This window comes from Leguminivora glycinivorella, chromosome 10 (assembly GCF_023078275.1).
Source record: "Leguminivora glycinivorella isolate SPB_JAAS2020 chromosome 10, LegGlyc_1.1, whole genome shotgun sequence".
Classification (NCBI taxonomy): Eukaryota; Metazoa; Arthropoda; class Insecta; order Lepidoptera; family Tortricidae; genus Leguminivora; species Leguminivora glycinivorella.
The window spans coordinates 25,022,437-25,040,057 of NC_062980.1; the positions used below are offsets into that span (position 1 = coordinate 25,022,437).

General features: G+C 43.7%; 3 protein-coding genes across 3 annotated transcripts; 1 reads left to right on the top strand and 2 right to left on the bottom strand.

The window, feature by feature from the left end:
- Positions 1–966: 966 nt before the first annotated feature.
- On the top strand, positions 967–6,349 carry LOC125230535 (vicilin-like seed storage protein At2g18540). Its single transcript, XM_048135718.1, has 5 exons — positions 967–1,392; positions 1,895–2,165; positions 3,068–3,317; positions 3,574–3,720; positions 5,894–6,349. The coding sequence occupies exons 1-5, from the start codon at positions 1,127–1,129 to the stop codon at positions 5,953–5,955; spliced, it is 996 nt and encodes a 331-aa protein (XP_047991675.1). The 5' UTR covers positions 967–1,126; the 3' UTR covers positions 5,956–6,349.
- Positions 6,350–7,007: 658 nt separating this feature from the next.
- On the bottom strand, positions 7,008–17,530 carry LOC125230534. The gene is made up of 12 exons (XM_048135717.1): positions 17,420–17,530; positions 16,975–17,133; positions 16,714–16,892; positions 16,461–16,593; positions 16,262–16,376; positions 13,626–13,700; positions 13,417–13,544; positions 11,734–11,925; positions 9,648–9,852; positions 8,839–8,987; positions 8,233–8,442; positions 7,008–7,773 (listed from the first exon to the last, which is right to left on the bottom strand). Exons 2-12 carry the CDS (start codon positions 17,083–17,085, stop codon positions 7,594–7,596), a joined length of 1,677 nt encoding a protein of 558 aa, XP_047991674.1. The 5' UTR covers positions 17,086–17,133; positions 17,420–17,530; the 3' UTR covers positions 7,008–7,593.
- On the bottom strand, positions 14,686–16,223 carry LOC125230314 (arginine kinase Lit v 2.0101). The gene is made up of 2 exons (XM_048135443.1): positions 16,220–16,223; positions 14,686–16,170 (listed from the first exon to the last, which is right to left on the bottom strand). Exons 1-2 carry the CDS (start codon positions 16,221–16,223, stop codon positions 14,798–14,800), a joined length of 1,377 nt encoding a protein of 458 aa, XP_047991400.1. The 3' UTR covers positions 14,686–14,797.
- Positions 17,531–17,621: the final 91 nt, after the last annotated feature.

Genomic DNA, 17,621 nt, shown 5'->3' on the forward strand with positions numbered 1-17,621 from the left:
AACTGTAATTCTGTGATTTATGCATCTTGGTACATTTTATAATTATTATAGTAAATAGTAACCCTATTTACAGTCTGGTAGACAGTGTTATACGTCAAAAATGTGACAGTCATAACAGGAGGCACGGAGGTGCACTCAAGGTTATGACAGACGGCGCCACCTTTTGCACAGATAAAGAATTTCATACGTGAAAGCGTGAAGATGATATTTTTCTCTCTCTCGCATATGAATGACAGTGACATGCCTAGACACTTGCACAGGCGCCGCCTGGCGGGATAAAACGTCAGTGTGCCTCCTCATTAGGTCAAGTAGGGAAGGGGAAATTGCCAGTAACTGGCCACCCTAAACATGATTTCTCTTTACCTCTAGATAGAGTTCATTTTACACAAATGTCTATCACTGGCCACCTCACCAATAACTTGTACAAGTACAAGGTGGCCAGTTATTAGGAGACCAGTTACTAGCAATTTCGCCAATGTTGTAGGGCTGTGGTGGCTGTGGTATGCCTGAGGTGGTATACTACGAAGTTATGAAAGATACATATTATTATAAGGCAGCAAAACAAATTATTTGCGATGGATTATCGACCAAACAGAAGATACCGCCACAGTTACATCCACTGTCTATAGATGGCAGGACGAGGGGAGGCACACTCCAGATGGCGCCACCTTATTAGTCCATTGCACATATAAAGAATTTCATACTTGAGAGCGAAAAGATATTTTTTTTTCTCTCACATAATATATGAATGGCAGTAACATGCCTCGGCACTTGCACAGGCGCCGCCTGGCGGGAGAAAATGTGTGTACCTCCTCATTGAGGTGCAAAATATGCTGAAAATCACATTTCATTGAGATACCAACCTTATTACAAGAAGATAAGTTTTAAATTTGATTTTAATTGTCACTTCATAAACAAGATTATAGGTTTCATATAAAGCTTGTATGAAACCTATTTGTAACACTAGAAAACTAGTAATTTCAATTTTAGAATGCCCACTGACATCGCTACTTCGACGTTGGACAAATCTTTTTGACACTCACAATTTACCTATTTGTCACTACTATTTTATGTTTAATTTGTATAATTTATTTTTAATCGAAATCTTTTAAAGCAACGTTCAAAGATGGCAAGCGACATAGATAAATGTAATTTCGGGGACAGCGCGCGGAACAGCGCGTGCGTGACGGCCAGGAAGGGTTCGAACCACGTGTTTGATGGAGCCGGCGAGAACGTACACTACTACAGCGACTCTGATTCCGTGGCGTCCCGGAAGAGCAAGACGCGATATATAAACTCCGCGATATACGTGGAGCAGGTGGAGGCGTCGCAGTCTGTAACCTCGCTGCTCTCGGGGCCTTCTTGTGTGGATGTCACGCCTCACCCTCACAGGTAACCTTGTTGAAGTCATTGCGTTATAGATACCTAATGCTCATTCTAAGTCAAATATGACAACTCTCACCTCTCACAAGAAGGTTATTTGGACTGAAGCAGTCCGCACCTCACGTTAGCCAAATACGCGGTAATTAGGTATAAAAAACCAAACGGTTCCTGAAAATTTACCAATCGGCTACCAGCATTGCTTAATTTTATACCAAGATCACAGTATAATAAAGAGTACCTACTATCGTACCCACTCTCGCTCTCTGCTGAAAGTGCCGCGCACCTGCTCTAGGACCTCTAGGTTATCTCACAGTTACCGTCTGTCAAAAATGCGAACAGTCGACCTGTCATATCTCACTCATACGGTCTTACATAAATTGATCGCCAGTGTGCCAAGATAGATCCACTCGTGAAGAATAAGTACCAAGGTGCCACATGATACTTTTTCAACTCTGATTTTCAATCACGATTCCCTAATTCTGCTCCCTCAATTTCCCCCATTACCTTCCAGCTCTTATCGAAGCAACTCGACCCCCTTCCTTTCCGGGCGCGCGTCCTCCTCGTCCAGCATCAAACGCAAGTCCTGCCGCCTCGAAGAGCTCGACCACCACCAGGACGACGAGACGCCGCGTGAGGACCGCACCTACAGGGAGGGGCAGGACACGTTCAGGCTCTCTGTGGCTTCGGTGTCCACCACAACTACGGCGAAAGAGGAGAGGGAGAGGAATGAAGCAAAGAAGAGGCAGGTGTTTGAGCAGTGGCTGGCAAGGAAAGAAAAAGAGGTGAGGCTCTTTTACAGGTCTTAGAGGAGTTGTGGTAAGTGGTTCAAGTTAGATTTTGCGTTTGAAATAGTGTTCTCCATGGGAGCACTGACTGCCCGAAGCTCGGTCTTCGGCTTCGCGTGCTTTGGAGCCTGGATGACAGGACGTACAGAGAGGGACAGGACACGTTCAGGCTCTCTGTTGCTTCTGTATCTACCACCACTACGGCGAAAGAGGAGAGAGAGGAACGAAGCGAAGAAGAGGCAGGTGGGCCTTTTTTTTCAAAGTTGTCCACCCCCACTTTTTTTTGGATTTGGAAATTTTTGTGGTTTTCACTCAGAATCACGAGTAGAGCTCTTTCAATCCTAATAGGAGAAAAAGCGTCCCAAGGTTTTTTCCTAATTCCGTTACCATTTTTTCATACATTTTGTATGGCGGTAACGGAATGGAAGGTTTGCGTAAAAAATACCCATGTTACAAAAAAAAGGGTGAAAGGGTGGACAACTTTGAAAAAATGGTCTAAGTGTTTGATTAGTGGCTGGCACGGAAAGAAAAAGAGGTTAGGTGAGGGATAACTAAAAACTAGATTAGACACACTACCGTTTTGATTTTGATTCCTTTATTCTATTGCCTTGTGTCTTGCCTTTGGTCTTTGTGCTTTTTCTTGGGTTATGGTATATTGCCTTGTATGTTGTTAGTGTAGCAGTACCTAAGTGCATTGGTGCAAGTTTGACTTTTGCGTGTTAAATAGTGTTCTGACTGCCCTCGCGTACTTGGGAGTCTCTCAAGGACGATAAGCACCATACCTAATTTGATTTAACAAATTTCAAAATCTACCTCCAACAACAAATTTACAATGTCTTTTTTTAATTCTTTGTGCAAGTTTTGCGGTGGCATTTCAAAGGATTCTTCTATCCCGCCAGAAACGCGAGAAAGCCCGCCTCGAGAAGATGAAGCGGCAGCCGGCGCCGACCACGACGACCGAGCAGCGCGAGGAGTCGTACCGGCGCTGGCTGGAGCGCAAGCGCACGCAGACGGAGCGCCGGAAAGCGCAGGAGATCGTGCACAAGTTCAAGAACGCGGAGAGACAGGCGGAGGAGAGGAATATGCGCGAGAGAGCGAAGGAGGAGAAACTTGCCGAGTGGATTAGGAGAAAAGAGGAGGACATGAAACGTAAGTGGTTTTAATTTTATAGAAAGCTAGAAAAGACCGCCCGTATAATGAAGCACATTATATGGAACATATTTCATTATACCCCTCAAGAAAACCCTTCAATATTTCGCTACCTTACTTACTTCATTGTGTTTAATGAAACTACCACTGTAACCAAAATATGGACAAAGAATAGACACATAATATTTGGATCAAAACACACCCCATCATTCGCGAATACAGATGACGTATTTTAGCTTAATTTTACCTATGTCAGTAATGAAGACCCGCGAAGAGCGCCGCGCGGCGCGCCTCGCCATCGAGGAGAAGCGCAAGCGCGCCGAGGGCGAGCGCGCCTACCGGGACTGGCTGCGCACCAGCAGGAACAAGCCGCTGCCCGTGCCACTCAACCAGGGAGAGCTCAGTGAGTACTGTCCGCAGTGATGCAGGCTGCAGCGAGCGCGCCTACCGGGACTGGCAGCGCACCAGCAGGAACAAGCCGCTGCCCGTGCCACTCAACCAGGGAGAGCTCAGTGAGTACTGTCCGCAGTGATGCAGGCTGCAGCGAGCGCGCCTACCGGGACTGGCTGCGCACCAGAAGGAACAAGCCGCTGCCCGTGCCGCTCAACCAGGGAGAGCTCAGTGAGTACTGTCCGCAGTGATGCAGGCTGCAGCGAGCGCGCCTACCGGGACTGGCTGCGCACCAGAAGGAACAAGCCGCTGCCCGTGCCGCTCAACCAGGGAGAGCTGAGTGAGTACTGTCCGCAGTGATGCAGGCTGCAGCGAGCGCGCCTACCGGGACTGGCTGCGCACCAGCAGGAACAAGCCGCTGCCCGTGCCACTCAACCAGGGAGAGCTCAGTGAGTACTGTCCGCAGTGATGCAGGCTGCAGCGAGCGCGCCTACCGGGACTGGCTGCGCACCAGCAGGAACAAGCCGCTGCCCGTGCCACTCAACCAGGGAGAGCTCAGTGAGTACTGTCCGCAGTGATGCAGGCTGCAGCGAGCGCGCCTACCGGGACTGGCTGCGCACCAGCAGGAACAAGCCGCTGCCCGTGCCACTCAACCAGGGAGAGCTCAGTGAGTACTGTCCGCAGTGATGCAGGCTGCAGCGAGCGCGCCTACCGGGACTGGCAGCGCACCAGCAGGAACAAGCCGCTGCCCGTGCCACTCAACCAGGGAGAGCTCAGTGAGTACTGTCCGCAGTGATGCAGGCTGCAGCGAGCGCGCCTACCGGGACTGGCTGCGCACCAGAAGGAACAAGCCGCTGCCCGTGCCGCTCAACCAGGGAGAGCTCAGTGAGTACTGTCCGCAGTGATGCAGGCTGCAGCGAGCGCGCCTACCGGGACTGGCTGCGCACCAGAAGGAACAAGCCGCTGCCCGTGCCGCTCAACCAGGGAGAGCTGAGTGAGTACTGTCCGCAGTGATGCAGGCTGCAGCGAGCGCGCCTACCGGGACTGGCTGCGCACCAGCAGGAACAAGCCGCTGCCCGTGCCACTCAACCAGGGAGAGCTCAGTGAGTACTGTCCGCAGTGATGCAGGCTGCAGCGAGCGCGCCTACCGGGACTGGCTGCGCACCAGAAGGAACAAGCCGCTGCCCGTGCCGCTCAACCAGGGAGAGCTGAGTGAGTACTGTCCGCAGTGATGCAGGCTGCAGCGAGCGCGCCTACCGGGACTGGCTGCGCACCAGCAGGAACAAGCCGCTGCCCGTGCCACTCAACCAGGGAGAGCTCAGTGAGTACTGTCCGCAGTGATGCAGGCTGCAGCGAGCGCGCCTACCGGGACTGGCTGCGCACCAGCAGGAACAAGCCGTTGCCCGTGCCACTCAACCAGGGAGAGCTCAGTGAGTACTGTCCGCAGTGATGCAGGCTGCAGCGAGCGCGCCTACCGGGACTGGCTGCGCACCAGCAGGAACAAGCCGCTGCCCGTGCCACTCAACCAGGGAGAGCTCAGTGAGTACTGTCCGCAGTGATGCAGGCTGCAGCGAGCGCGCCTACCGGGACTGGCAGCGCACCAGCAGGAACAAGCCGCTGCCCGTGCCACTCAACCAGGGAGAGCTCAGTGAGTACTGTCCGCAGTGATGCAGGCTGCAGCGAGCGCGCCTACCGGGACTGGCAGCGCACCAGCAGGAACAAGCCGCTGCCCGTGCCACTCAACCCAGGGAGAGCTCAGTGAGTACCTACTTTATTATTTTCATTGTCTATAATGTCTATTTTCCTAAAACTGTGTGTCCGTTGAATGTAAGATGGATAGAGAGACAAACGCAAAATTTAAATTTTCGGTATTTATTGATCCTTTTAAATAGAAACAGGAATTTGTGATGATTACCAATGATGTCGATTCGATGACACTCGTACTTTTACCTTCATCACCTTAAGTATTCTTACCAAAAATCCTGTTTCCTAATATTTCAGCTGAAGTAAATAATTTCATATCTACTGCACCATCATGTTTTGTGATCATTGAAGTGTACATACGACATCTTATGGCCACCAGAGTTTCCAAAGTTTCATCTACTTTAGGTGTCAGATTCGGTGGTTCAATTTCTTTTGGGATTTACATCTTCTATTCTGATGAATCTATTTTCAACCTAACACAGGTATGCGAGGATCAGTCTCCAAGATGTATATCAACCCCATCCCCTGGCAGTCGCCCACTTGACGAATCCAGTTGTGCCGACATATCTATATCTAATCAAAAGATTCTAGCTTCTATTGATAACAAATGTACTTTATTTTAGATTAAATTTTGGATTTTTAGACTAACATTGTTGTACGTTCAGGAGCAATGAGAATTCGTTACGTTTTACACCTATGTTGATGCTTACGTGCTTTCATTCGTTGAGGACGTTGAGCACCTATCGTAGGAATCATCTAATAGTATCAACCGTAGAAGTAGCTATGCGAATTAGTCGTTCTAAATCGTGTTCATAAAGTGTTCAGTTCCTTTTGCACACCTTGTCCGTCTAACTACTTCTGCTTCCAACTTGCAAATTCCCATTTCATTGCTCTTGATTTTATTTATCATCAGGGTTTAAAAATAATAAAAGCCTTTATTTTAAAACGTTTATTATTTCATAGTTTTAACAAATTTAGAATATCTACAGGGTCCCCTCAGGTAAGAATGACGTGAATTAGAAAAATACCTATTTATTTTTATATTTTTTATATAAAATCCGTTTCGTGCGTTCCGTTACGCTTTCTAAGAAATTCGGCACACGACTAGTTTCATCGAAACATTTAGATATCTAAAGTGCGACATGAAAAGCAAATTATACAAATGTTTCGTTTTAGATACCGGCCCGCCCACACAAAAAATACCCGTACAGTCACACGGTTTCACCATTTCAATATCTAACCAATCAATTGACCACTAGGAAAGGCTAAAATCTTAGCTCATCGATACATTACATACATCTATTCTGTAATTTGCTGACAACATCGACACGAGTCCCATGGCATAGAATAAAAGACGATCTGTCCAAAACACGATTCATAGTTTATCTTAAAATCAAAATGAGAATTTTATTGTTCCTTCGGTTCCTTGTCCCGATACCGTCTTCTGCCGATTGATATTCACATTGCTGGGGCCCGTTTCTCGAAAGGTACAAGCCTTGTATTACAAGTGCGCGAACTGTCAAATCGTATGGGTTGTCATGGAAACACACTTGTAATACAAGGCTTGTACCTTTCGAGAAACGGGCCCCGGGTCGTTGATAATATTGATCATGCCGTCTTAAATTGTTTGATTTTTAGAGAGCTATTCGATATTTACCAATTTGAAGCTTCTTGCTAGAAAAAATCTCAATTCACGTCTCAATCCAGTTATGATATCTCAATCAATCTCTCTCAATCTCAATTCAGTTATGATAGCAGTGAAATACGTATTAGAAATACGGACATAACTATTGATATTGATATGATTACCCTTTGGAACTGTGCAAGAACATTAGAAGACCATAAAGGAACTAGAATAATCATCCGAAATCCATAATTCTCAGTAAATCTCATACTTGAGCCTGATGTTTGACTTATTCATGAAACAGTAGGTTAGTCCTGATTTTTGCCACTGAATAAGGGCCCATTTAGACGGTACGAGAACTCTCATACGAGACGAGAAATTGTATGTAACCTCAACAGCCCTACTAAAATCGCATGCGAGTTCGCACGCCGTCTAATTCAGGCATAATTCGTGTTCCTATACTAGTTCTGTGGCAAAGGCAGATTAGAAGACAACAAAGAACAAGAACAATCATCCCAGATCCTCGACCACGATGCGCGGCAACTAGGCCGGCTTCTGTCAGTAAATCTCCTCCTCCTCCTTAAGCCTGAGGACATCGGACTTGTTCATGAAGTAGTAGGACGGCTGGCGCCCCTTCAGGTCCTTCAGGACACGCTTGGCGCCGGCTCGGATGAGGACGCGGCTTAGGGACTCCATCTTTTCCACTCCCATTGCGTAGTGGAGGGGTGTGCGCTCCAGCTGGAAAGGAGATTGGCAACTTTTAAAAGTACTGGTAGTTTTGGTTTACAGTTGAACACTCGCAATACGCATAGAACTGAGCCAAGAAACTATCAGACTCTAGGGCACTTAGATAAGTGGCCATTCATCTATCGTTAACGAGTATCTTAGGAAGGGAGCGTGAAGTGACGTGAACGATTGTCTACTTATCCACGCATCTGAGACGACACCACAACGAAACGCTCGGTTTATAAGAATTTCCCTGGACTTACAGGAAAACACATGGAATTGTAAAGTCACAGTGGGTTAAGTGGTGGAGGAGTATTAATAATAGGATGAAAGTAATAACTAATAAAGTAATAATAAATCTTTTTCAAATTTTCTAAGTACCTAATAGTAGTGGCTGTATATACAGGCAGCATTGTGTACCAATGGAAAAAGGCTTAGCAAAAATGTATCTAGAAGCTGATGGAAGCTCACATTGTCTCCAAACCGCAGCAGCTCCGGGCACTTGGAAGCCAGCAGCGCCACGATCTCCTCGTGCTGCGCCAGCACGGCCACGTGGAGCGCTGTCCTGCCGAAGGAGCTCTTCCCCCGGGCCAGGGTGCGCCCGCCTTCGGCAGCCAGCGTGCTCTCCACCGCTGTCAGGTCTCCTCTTCTTATCGCGCTGTGAAGGGCGTCTCGGGAGTCCTAAAGGGATAATGTAGAGTTATGCTAGGACATTCCTCTCTGTCAAGATTTTTTGCAAGAGAGCTTTATCACTTTTTCTAGTCTAAATAGTAATTTAAATACTTTGGTGTGTAAAAAACTTTAAGTTTTTGACTGGATTTTTAGTCTTTTGGACGCAAATAACCTCAAAGGCGTCGTTATTTGTCATGCTCAGTGATATTTTACAAGCTAGTCGATGAATTTGATGTTGTTAGTATCATTTTTTTGGATGTTGCAAAGCTAAGTTTACAAATGATATAGATGCTTCTAAAGATATAATTTAAGAACTACAAATAACTTTTTCCTAAAAACTTTCTTTGCAACAAGTAAACATTTAATCGAATTCAAATATTATAAGTAGAAAAAATCAGTTGAAACCTCGAAAGCAGGTATCGAAGCAAGCACGTTGCTCATCTCGGTGTCGCGACTGGCCACGACGTCGGTGATCGGCACGCCCTCGTCGTCCACGACGTCCAGTATGTGGTCGTAGCCTTCTAGGAACAGCTCCATTATCTTCTCCTTGTTACCTGGAAACATGTTCCCATGTTTTGTGCCATTGTGTATTGGGAATACACATTATACAAATTGTTAGGTGTGAAGAGGTTATAAAAATCACAGTTTGGTTTGGAGCAATAAGTATGAGCAGGCATGGAAAAATAATTGCAAGGAAGATCGTCGTGCAGCAAGATTTTTTAGGAACTGTTGTAGGTTGTTTATGTCGCTGACAGTCAGAAAGAAAGAGCCTCAGACGCAGAACCAGTCGATATCAGCAGTATTCTCTGGCATATTCGCCTGTAAAGACCCACCCCTCGCTGTTCGGTACAACTCGTCTCTAAACTAAGGGCAAGATTGATATCGGACATCGGTTTTTTGGATCCACACCTCTAGCGGCCAGATGCAGCACCCATCGGTCTATCTCAGCTGTGTTCTCCACCACATTTGCCTGTAGGGACACATCCCTCGCTGTTCGGTACAACTCATCCCTAAAGGCAAGATTGACATCGGACTTTTGGATCAACTCACCTCTGGCAGCTAGATGCAACATCCATCGGTCTATCTCAGCTGTATTATTCAGCAAATTAACTTGTAGAGACACTTCCCTAGCTGTTCGGTACAACTCATCTCTAAAAGTAAGGTTAACTTCAGAGTCATATACTTTAATAGCTGGGCTGGATAAGTAATGTTACCTCTAGCAGCTAGATGCAGCACCCATCGATCTATCTCAGCAGTGTTCTCTGGTACATTGGCCTGTAGAGACACATCCCTCGCAGTTCGGTACAACTCGTCTCTAAAGGCGAGGTTGACGTCAGACTCTTGAAGGAGCTGGAACAGGGCGTTGCGCGTGTGTGTGCGTGCGGCCGCGAAGTGGAGCATCGACTGGCCGTGTTCGTCCTGAAAATACAGCCATATTAGACAAAACCTGTCAGCGTTGTTGGATATAAATAAGCCTCCAAATTAGCCTAATATGCGCCCGTTAATAGACTTCATTCGAAGTCCGACAGCTAGTTTATACCCGTACCCATCCAATGTTTAATATCTGTTCTTTAGCCGCCAAGGACAAACACATGTGGTGCAAAATTATTAAGTAAAAGACAAGAACGCCTTTCTACATGACCTCCAGTGATAAGAAAGGACATTTTGTTAGGATGAGGATTCCCTAAATATTACATACCTTATGGACAATCAGTAGAAAATTACAACGTCAAACTGTTACAGCGCGTGTAATATTAGCGTGCATAAGTACACAGCACACCACCCTTTCATTCATAAATAATGGCTACAAAACGATAACTTCGAGGACGTCGTTAACGTTGCTGTAATGACAGTAGGTACCTATCGCAGAGATAATATAGGCACAAGGAAAGATATCAGGGAAAGGAGGAGTCGAGGCTCATACAAGGTCAAAGGTATGTTTTTGACAGTGGCGTTGATTGTTTATAATAATATGTCTTACTTATATTCCTTTATTTATTTTCCTTCTTAGGTTAGGCTGTTTATAATATGAATATAAAAGTAAAATACAAAAACACATACAAAACAATATAAAAAACATATAAACACATTATAAAAAACCGGCCAAGAGCGTGTCGAGCCACGCTCAGTGTAGGGTTCCGTAGTTTTCCGTATTTTTCTCAAAAACTACTGAACCTATCAAGTTCAAAACAATTTTCCTAGAAAGTCCTTATAAAGTTCTACTTTTGTGATTTTTTTTCATATTTTTTAAACTTATGGTTCAAAAGTTAGAGGGGGGGGGACGCACTTTTTTTTCCTTTAGGAGCGATTATTTCCGAAAATATAAATATTATCAAAAAACGATTTTAGCAAACCCTTATTCATTTTTAAATACCTATCCAACAATATATCACACGTTAGGGTTGAAATGAAAAAAAAATCAGCCCACACTTTACATGTAGGGGGGGGTACCCTAAAAAAACATTTTTTCCATTTTTTATTTTTGCACTTTGTCGGCGTGATTCATATACATATTGGTACCAAATTTCAGCTTTCTAGTGCTAACGGTTACTGAGATTATCCGCGGACGGACGGACGGACGGACGGACAGACAGACATGGCGAAACTATAAGGGTTCCTAGTTGACTACGGAACCCTAAAAACCTAACCTAGGGTGCCGCCAGCAGCGGGGCAGCGCCCATTACTTATATTATTATTATTATTTAAACAAAATAGGATGTACCGTTGACATCCATCTCCATATACTTTGTAACCTTGAAATAATTCAAATCAATTTAAGAGCAGGGCTCTTGTCGGCGCAGCTTAATGAAGTCATGCGCGGATCCGGGGGGGGGAGTCATGGGGGTCATGACCCCCCCCCTGGAGCCTAGGTTGGCCATACAAATAGACCACGTGACCCCCCCTCTGGGCCTGGGCCTTTACCACGTGACCCCCCCTGGGCACGAAGCTGGATCCGCGCTTGGATGAAGTTGTCTCCACTTTGGTCGATCCGAAGCCAACCTTGAAATACCGAATTTCATAATCCGAGTTGAGTTGCGGGGAGGAGAGGAGTTGCGCTCCGCGACAACGCGTGTCATTCTCCAGTCTACACTTCTGGTGACCCGTACGGGACACTTCGGTATTCAGAAAGGTAACTCACCCTATCAGCACTGCTAAATGCCGCTTCTGGAGCATCTGGAGTGCTTTCTGTTCCTGGATCCATAATGATAACATCTATAGGCCGTGGCCTGGACGCCGTTCGCATCGCACTCCTTGACTCGACCAACCTGTAGGAGAGACAGACACAGGAACGCAACTAACCCTATCAGCGCTGCTGAACGCTGCTTCTGGAGCATCTGGGCTGCTCTCCGTCCGGGGATCCACAGTGATAACATCAATAGGCCGTGGCCTGGTCGCCGTGCGCGTCGCGCTTCTCGACAAGGCGTGTGTTTCTGGTGGCGGCTGCTCGTTCTCCACTTCGGGCGGCCCGTGTGTCACTAACACATTTGATTCCTGTTTACAGAGTTGTGGCTAAGCATGCAAGTCAGGTGCTGATGCAAACTATTGGGGTGAACCGTAATATGAAGATCAAATTTATCAATGGCTTGAGGCTAACTAATGTTATAGGTTATGGTTCCATGCCTATTATTAGATATTTTGGAGTACAAGCTTCTTAGTAACCTGAGGTTATGTGATATTTCAAGTAGAGATGGGCCGAATATGGACTTTGCCGAATACGAATATTCGGCCGAACATTCGGTTCAGCTCTTACCGAACCGAACATTCGGCCGAATATTTTCATCATGTATATTTTTTTTTTGATGTACTTTAACACTTAGAGACTATACATCTCTAAAATCTCTTATTAATCATAGTAGCTTTGTACTTTGTATAATTTATTGAAATGAATTTCCATAGAGTAGGTACCTAGTCTGTTAATTTAATATTTATTTTTTTGATGAATACTTTTGCTGATTAAATTGTATCTCGTTTTTTAATGCATGTTAATTATAAGATGTAATGTTTTGAAAAGAAGTGGCCCGCCGAGTTTCTTGCCGGTCCCATAGTGGATACCCCCCTCCAACTGAGGGGGGACTGAAATCTTTTCGAGGCTGAGGCGTAGGGTTAGAGCTGGCGTAGCTTTATTTGACGTTCATAAGCGCATTGTAATATGCCTACTTGGAAAATAAATATTTCATTTCATTTCATTTCATTTATTCGGTTACGCCATATTTAGAAAGCATAGTTAAGATTAAAACTATTAAATGATTGATAACGGTTACATATGTGACTAGAACTACATATGTTCACTCTGAACTCTTCTCAACTCTTAAACTACGGTTTTTTCAACTATTTTACAAAACAATTCTATTTATATTTTGACGCATAGGTAGGTAATTATCTCTTTTTAGTAGTTCCTTAGAAACCTACTAAAATAGGAGCTTATTATCCAATGGAATACGTAAGATCTTCATTATAGTTATTTACTTTGTTTATTTGGTAAATATTCGGCAATGCAACCGAATTATTCGGCCGAATACGAACATTGAAAAACTTGCCGAATATGCCGAATACCGAATATTTACCGAATATTCGGCCCATCTCTAATTTCAAGTAACAGAGCAATGAAAGCAGAATCTTAGGTTTCAGAACAAGAGGACTATGTTGTATTTTACCTAGTATTAAAGACATGATGAAAATATTTCATGTAGTAAAGAACGTACTTAAAACCTGTTCTATACTATATAATATGTATGTGAGGAATATTAAAACAAGTCATGATATGAGACAATAACTGAAACAAACTATCGACACTTTTTTAATTTTTAAAAAGATTCCATGATGTTCGTTTACAGGCACAAATAAACTTGATACCAGTTGATACTCTTACTATTTCTTACTCTATGTAAGCAACTTGTGCTAAGTATGTAGATAAAATACAACTTCATTCTCCGACCCAAAACCAGCAGAAGCTAATAAAATTAAATATATCCAAGCGCTCACCTGCGTACCTAATCGTGGTTTCTCATTCTCCGGGAAATTGTGCAAGAAACTCGCGAGAAACGCCACCGGGTCCTTCGGCTTCACATTAGCCACTTCGGTCAACCCTTTGATCAAAGGATCGCCGAGAGCTGTAAAAACAGTGTCCGTATAAACGTCCTTCGTTTCTTCCATTTTAATTCTATTTAAACTACTACTATCTGAGAGCTTACACTTGGCGAGGTATCTGCCCTCGTCGGTCCGAAAGATGGGAGTGTCCATATGGCCGTTGGCGACGTGGTCCGTACCTGAAATTGATTTATAATTCAGCAGTCGGCCTTCGGTGCGTCTGTGTGCTGCGGCGTGTGAACACACGCGCGGCACTGTAGGCGTAGAGGGGGCAATTTGTGCCGCGGAAAAAGCGTTGGTAAATAGAAACCCCTCTTTTGAAGCTAATAATTGATATGACGAAGCTATTGAACGTCGATATCCATACTGTTGAACTGTTATTAATATTATGACCTTGTAGAATACGTATACGTGGTAGCCAATTAAATAATATTTAAACAATGAATCAATACTAACGTACTGATATGAGGCAATAAATGACTCATTCAAATTTTTTTAATTAAGATTCAACGACGTGGACTCCTCGTCCACGTTTCATAAGTTACAATGTTGGTTAATCATTTTTGACGGAGGTATAGTTCATGGTATTTTACCTTCACCTTTATCTAATTTTAGTATAAAACCGTCAGTGCGAAGACAAACACAGTAGACACGCCATAATTTGGATCAAAAATACTAAATAAATAAAATGCCCCTCCTGTTTCCAAAAGGTAAAGAGGTGTAACTTTATTTCTAATGTATACCTTACAGAGTTGAAAGATTTATAGTATGTTAGGTAGGTTTTATAAGCTCATACAGAACCCTTAACTATCGGAAACAGGAAATAAAAAATCAAAGTCTAAAACTTCATTAATGGACATCGTATCTCGCGTGACTCCACAACTTCCACAAGCCATGGCGATTTATGTAAATGCATAGGTACATTTTATTTGTGGTTCATCAACTATCTATAGATTAGATCGCGTGTCCAAAAATAAAGCCTCGATGACCCAGTTGATCTAATGTTGGAAAGACTGGCATTGCTAGTGGTGAGTGCAACATGAACTGCTCGGTGTGAAGCCAACGAAACAACACTTGGTAGTCACACGAACACGACTCACATGTGAGGTGACTTAATTACTGTACTGACCTAAAAGATTAACAGCGGTCACTCATGGAAACTAACGGTGATCCCACTCCGACGACAATCTGCACCTACATCTTTCCAACATTCGATTATAATCATTATAAAGTAAATTCTAAAGTTTCTAATCTACAAACTTATTCATTAAATTTTTTATGGCTTCTCGTAGTCGGACGTGTCCGCGCCGGTCAGACTACTTCTCTTCCGACGGAAAATATTGGACAGCATTGTAGCGATGTGCGCTGAGTTTTGCATCGATAAATCTTTCTCCAAGTGTAATAAATTTGAAGCTGCTGTAGTAAAATCGTTGAAGCAGTTCGACTCGGTAACACTAAGACACTGATAGTTGCTGATTCTGGCTATATCTGGACTTAAAGTCTCTCTATACTGTAAACCTCTCATAGCACATAGATGCTTCATGTTATCAGGATCTTTTGTCAGGCCAGGAAAATTTACTATTAGACTGAAACGGATGCCCGATCCCAAAAATGTTGGTCTGCTGGACAAATGGCCAAGTTTATAATCAAATACGAAATCAATTTTCTCATGAAGGTATGCCATGATCGTAAACATTTTGCTAAACGGGAGCCCCACCTCTCCAGGTGATTCTACAGGTGTAGACGTCATTACCCGTATATGGTCGTGTACGTTTATCCAGATAGCTAGAGTTTTGTCATCACTGATGTAAACTCCACGACCATAAGGCCAGTGTTTTCCATGCAAACGGGTATAGTCATCGATTTCTTCTCTGTCACAAAGTGCGATAAGTAACCCAGCAGATGCCAAGGTTGCTGATATTTCCGATGGTTTTTCCAACACTTCATTCAATGTGTAGTATGTTCCTCCCTTTTGGTCAGACTCGGGATTAGATTGTGCGGTAATTTTAGCAAAATCTTCTTTCATCAGGATTGTGGTTATGATTCGTTCTATAGTTTCCAGCTTACCGATTTTCAAATTGATGGGTAACTCGAATCCTTGTAGGTTTCTTGTACATTCTATTGTGCCCGATAGCACGAACTCATCATTAGGGTCTATGTTTAATTCGACTAGTGGCTCAGATGACGAAGAGGAGGACTTCGTTTGTGGTCTTTGATGCGTCACAAAATCAGAAGGTGGATGCAGTGGCAAATCAGAGTGCACATTGATATTGTGTAAGTCTTTAACTAAGGGGGTCAAAAATTCATGAAATACTTCGTAGACATAATAGTCAGGGGCCGTCACTCCTCCCGGAAAATCTTCTTCTACTGTTTGAACGACGTTCCGATTGTCTGGTAGTTTTTTGACTGCCGGCCAAATGACGTCGAATAAATCGTGATCTAGTTTTGTTACTCTATACCTGAGTGCGTCAAATACGGGTCTTTTGAGAAATCTGCCCAATACCAGTGGTGGTGTAGCTCTGTTAGAGGAAGCCGAGAGTGGAGTGCGCGCGGGTCGAGCAGAAGCCAGCAAACGATAGCACCGCTCGAGCGTTTCCAATGCTTCGGGTATATCCAGAACTCTTCTTGAAGAAACCTGGTCCTCTGGCACTGATTTTCAAACAGATTTTGTGCAAATATTTATTAAAAGTAAGCAAACGCATAAATTAAAAATTCTAAGATATTAAATCTTCTTCCTTACCTTTGTCCGATAACATTTCTTTGGCTGTTTCCTCGTCTATGCCAAAGTCCGCAATTAGCTGATTAAACGGCAATAAACTTGGAGTTTTGTAATAATCTTCCGCCGATCGACCATTCTGTGAAAAAATATGAGTTACCTAGTTATCTCTTTCATCACAACTTAACGAATGTATTGTTTGTTGAATGTAAAATAACCTTACATCATCTAAATCCTTTGCATTGGCTCCTAGCTGTTGCAGTAAATTATAATAGTGACCATTGTCTGGCAACACAGCTGCATAATGTAATGCTGTTCTGCCTTCAAAATCCACCGCTGAGAGCGTTTCAGGGAATCTGTAATAGGTATGATCTACATGAAATCTTGTGCTATTGTTAACGATTGAAAAATTAGTATATAATTTATATTAGATAATATTTTTAGCATTATTATTTGTTGATAGATTTTATACTTACCTTCCACCTAAATATTTCATAATATTAGTTTTTCCAAAAACTGTTGCTATATGCAAAGGTGTGGCACCATTGGGTGAGATAGAATCTCTTGCTATGGCAAATTTCCGCCGGTCTAACGCTGCTTGAAGCTCTCTAATATTACCTTCCCTGGCTGCCAGGTGAACCTTATTTATTTTTTGCTAAAAACAGGAAATAGATGGTAAGAGCTCTGAAGTAGTATCAAAATATATTTGAACATCTGGTTGGATTAAACTTTTTTACCATGTAAGTTGAAACATTGTCTAAAAACGCTTGCAGTTCAGAATTCCCTGAACGTCTACCAACTAATCTTGATCCTTCTCCATTCAGAACCAATGCCGCCAACATTTCCATGTTTGCATTATTTATAAGCTCCGTCACTTCCGGGTCAATTCCACTGTCCTGTTGAATATTACACGATTACAATCAGTTCCAGCAAAGTGAGTTCGTAAATAATAAAGTGAAAGGCATTCGCGTACTAAGAAGTACTATCAAACATAGAGTTTCTAACTAAAAAGCTGGCAAATCAATTTATGACAGTGGTGTTACGTGTGCCTGTGGAAATACACAGTGCTACAATGATGCTTATATTCTAAACAACACCACAATCAACTAATTAATTTACGGACTCGTTACCTTTATCTGTTTCGATTGTCTTACGGGGTGCTACGGTATGAGTTATACTTACAACTGCGAGCCCGTCCCCGTGCACTGATCCGTCTCTTTGTATACTTGCATCTTGGGAGTCCAACTCGGCTTCTCCGTTCACTATTCCTTCAATAAGACTGTCCTGCGTACTTCTTCCGTCAGTCAGGTTTCCTTAATCAGCAAAATAATTAAAAATATTGAGCTTGTCAGGGACCCTTTTACAAATGATTAAATAGGTGTTG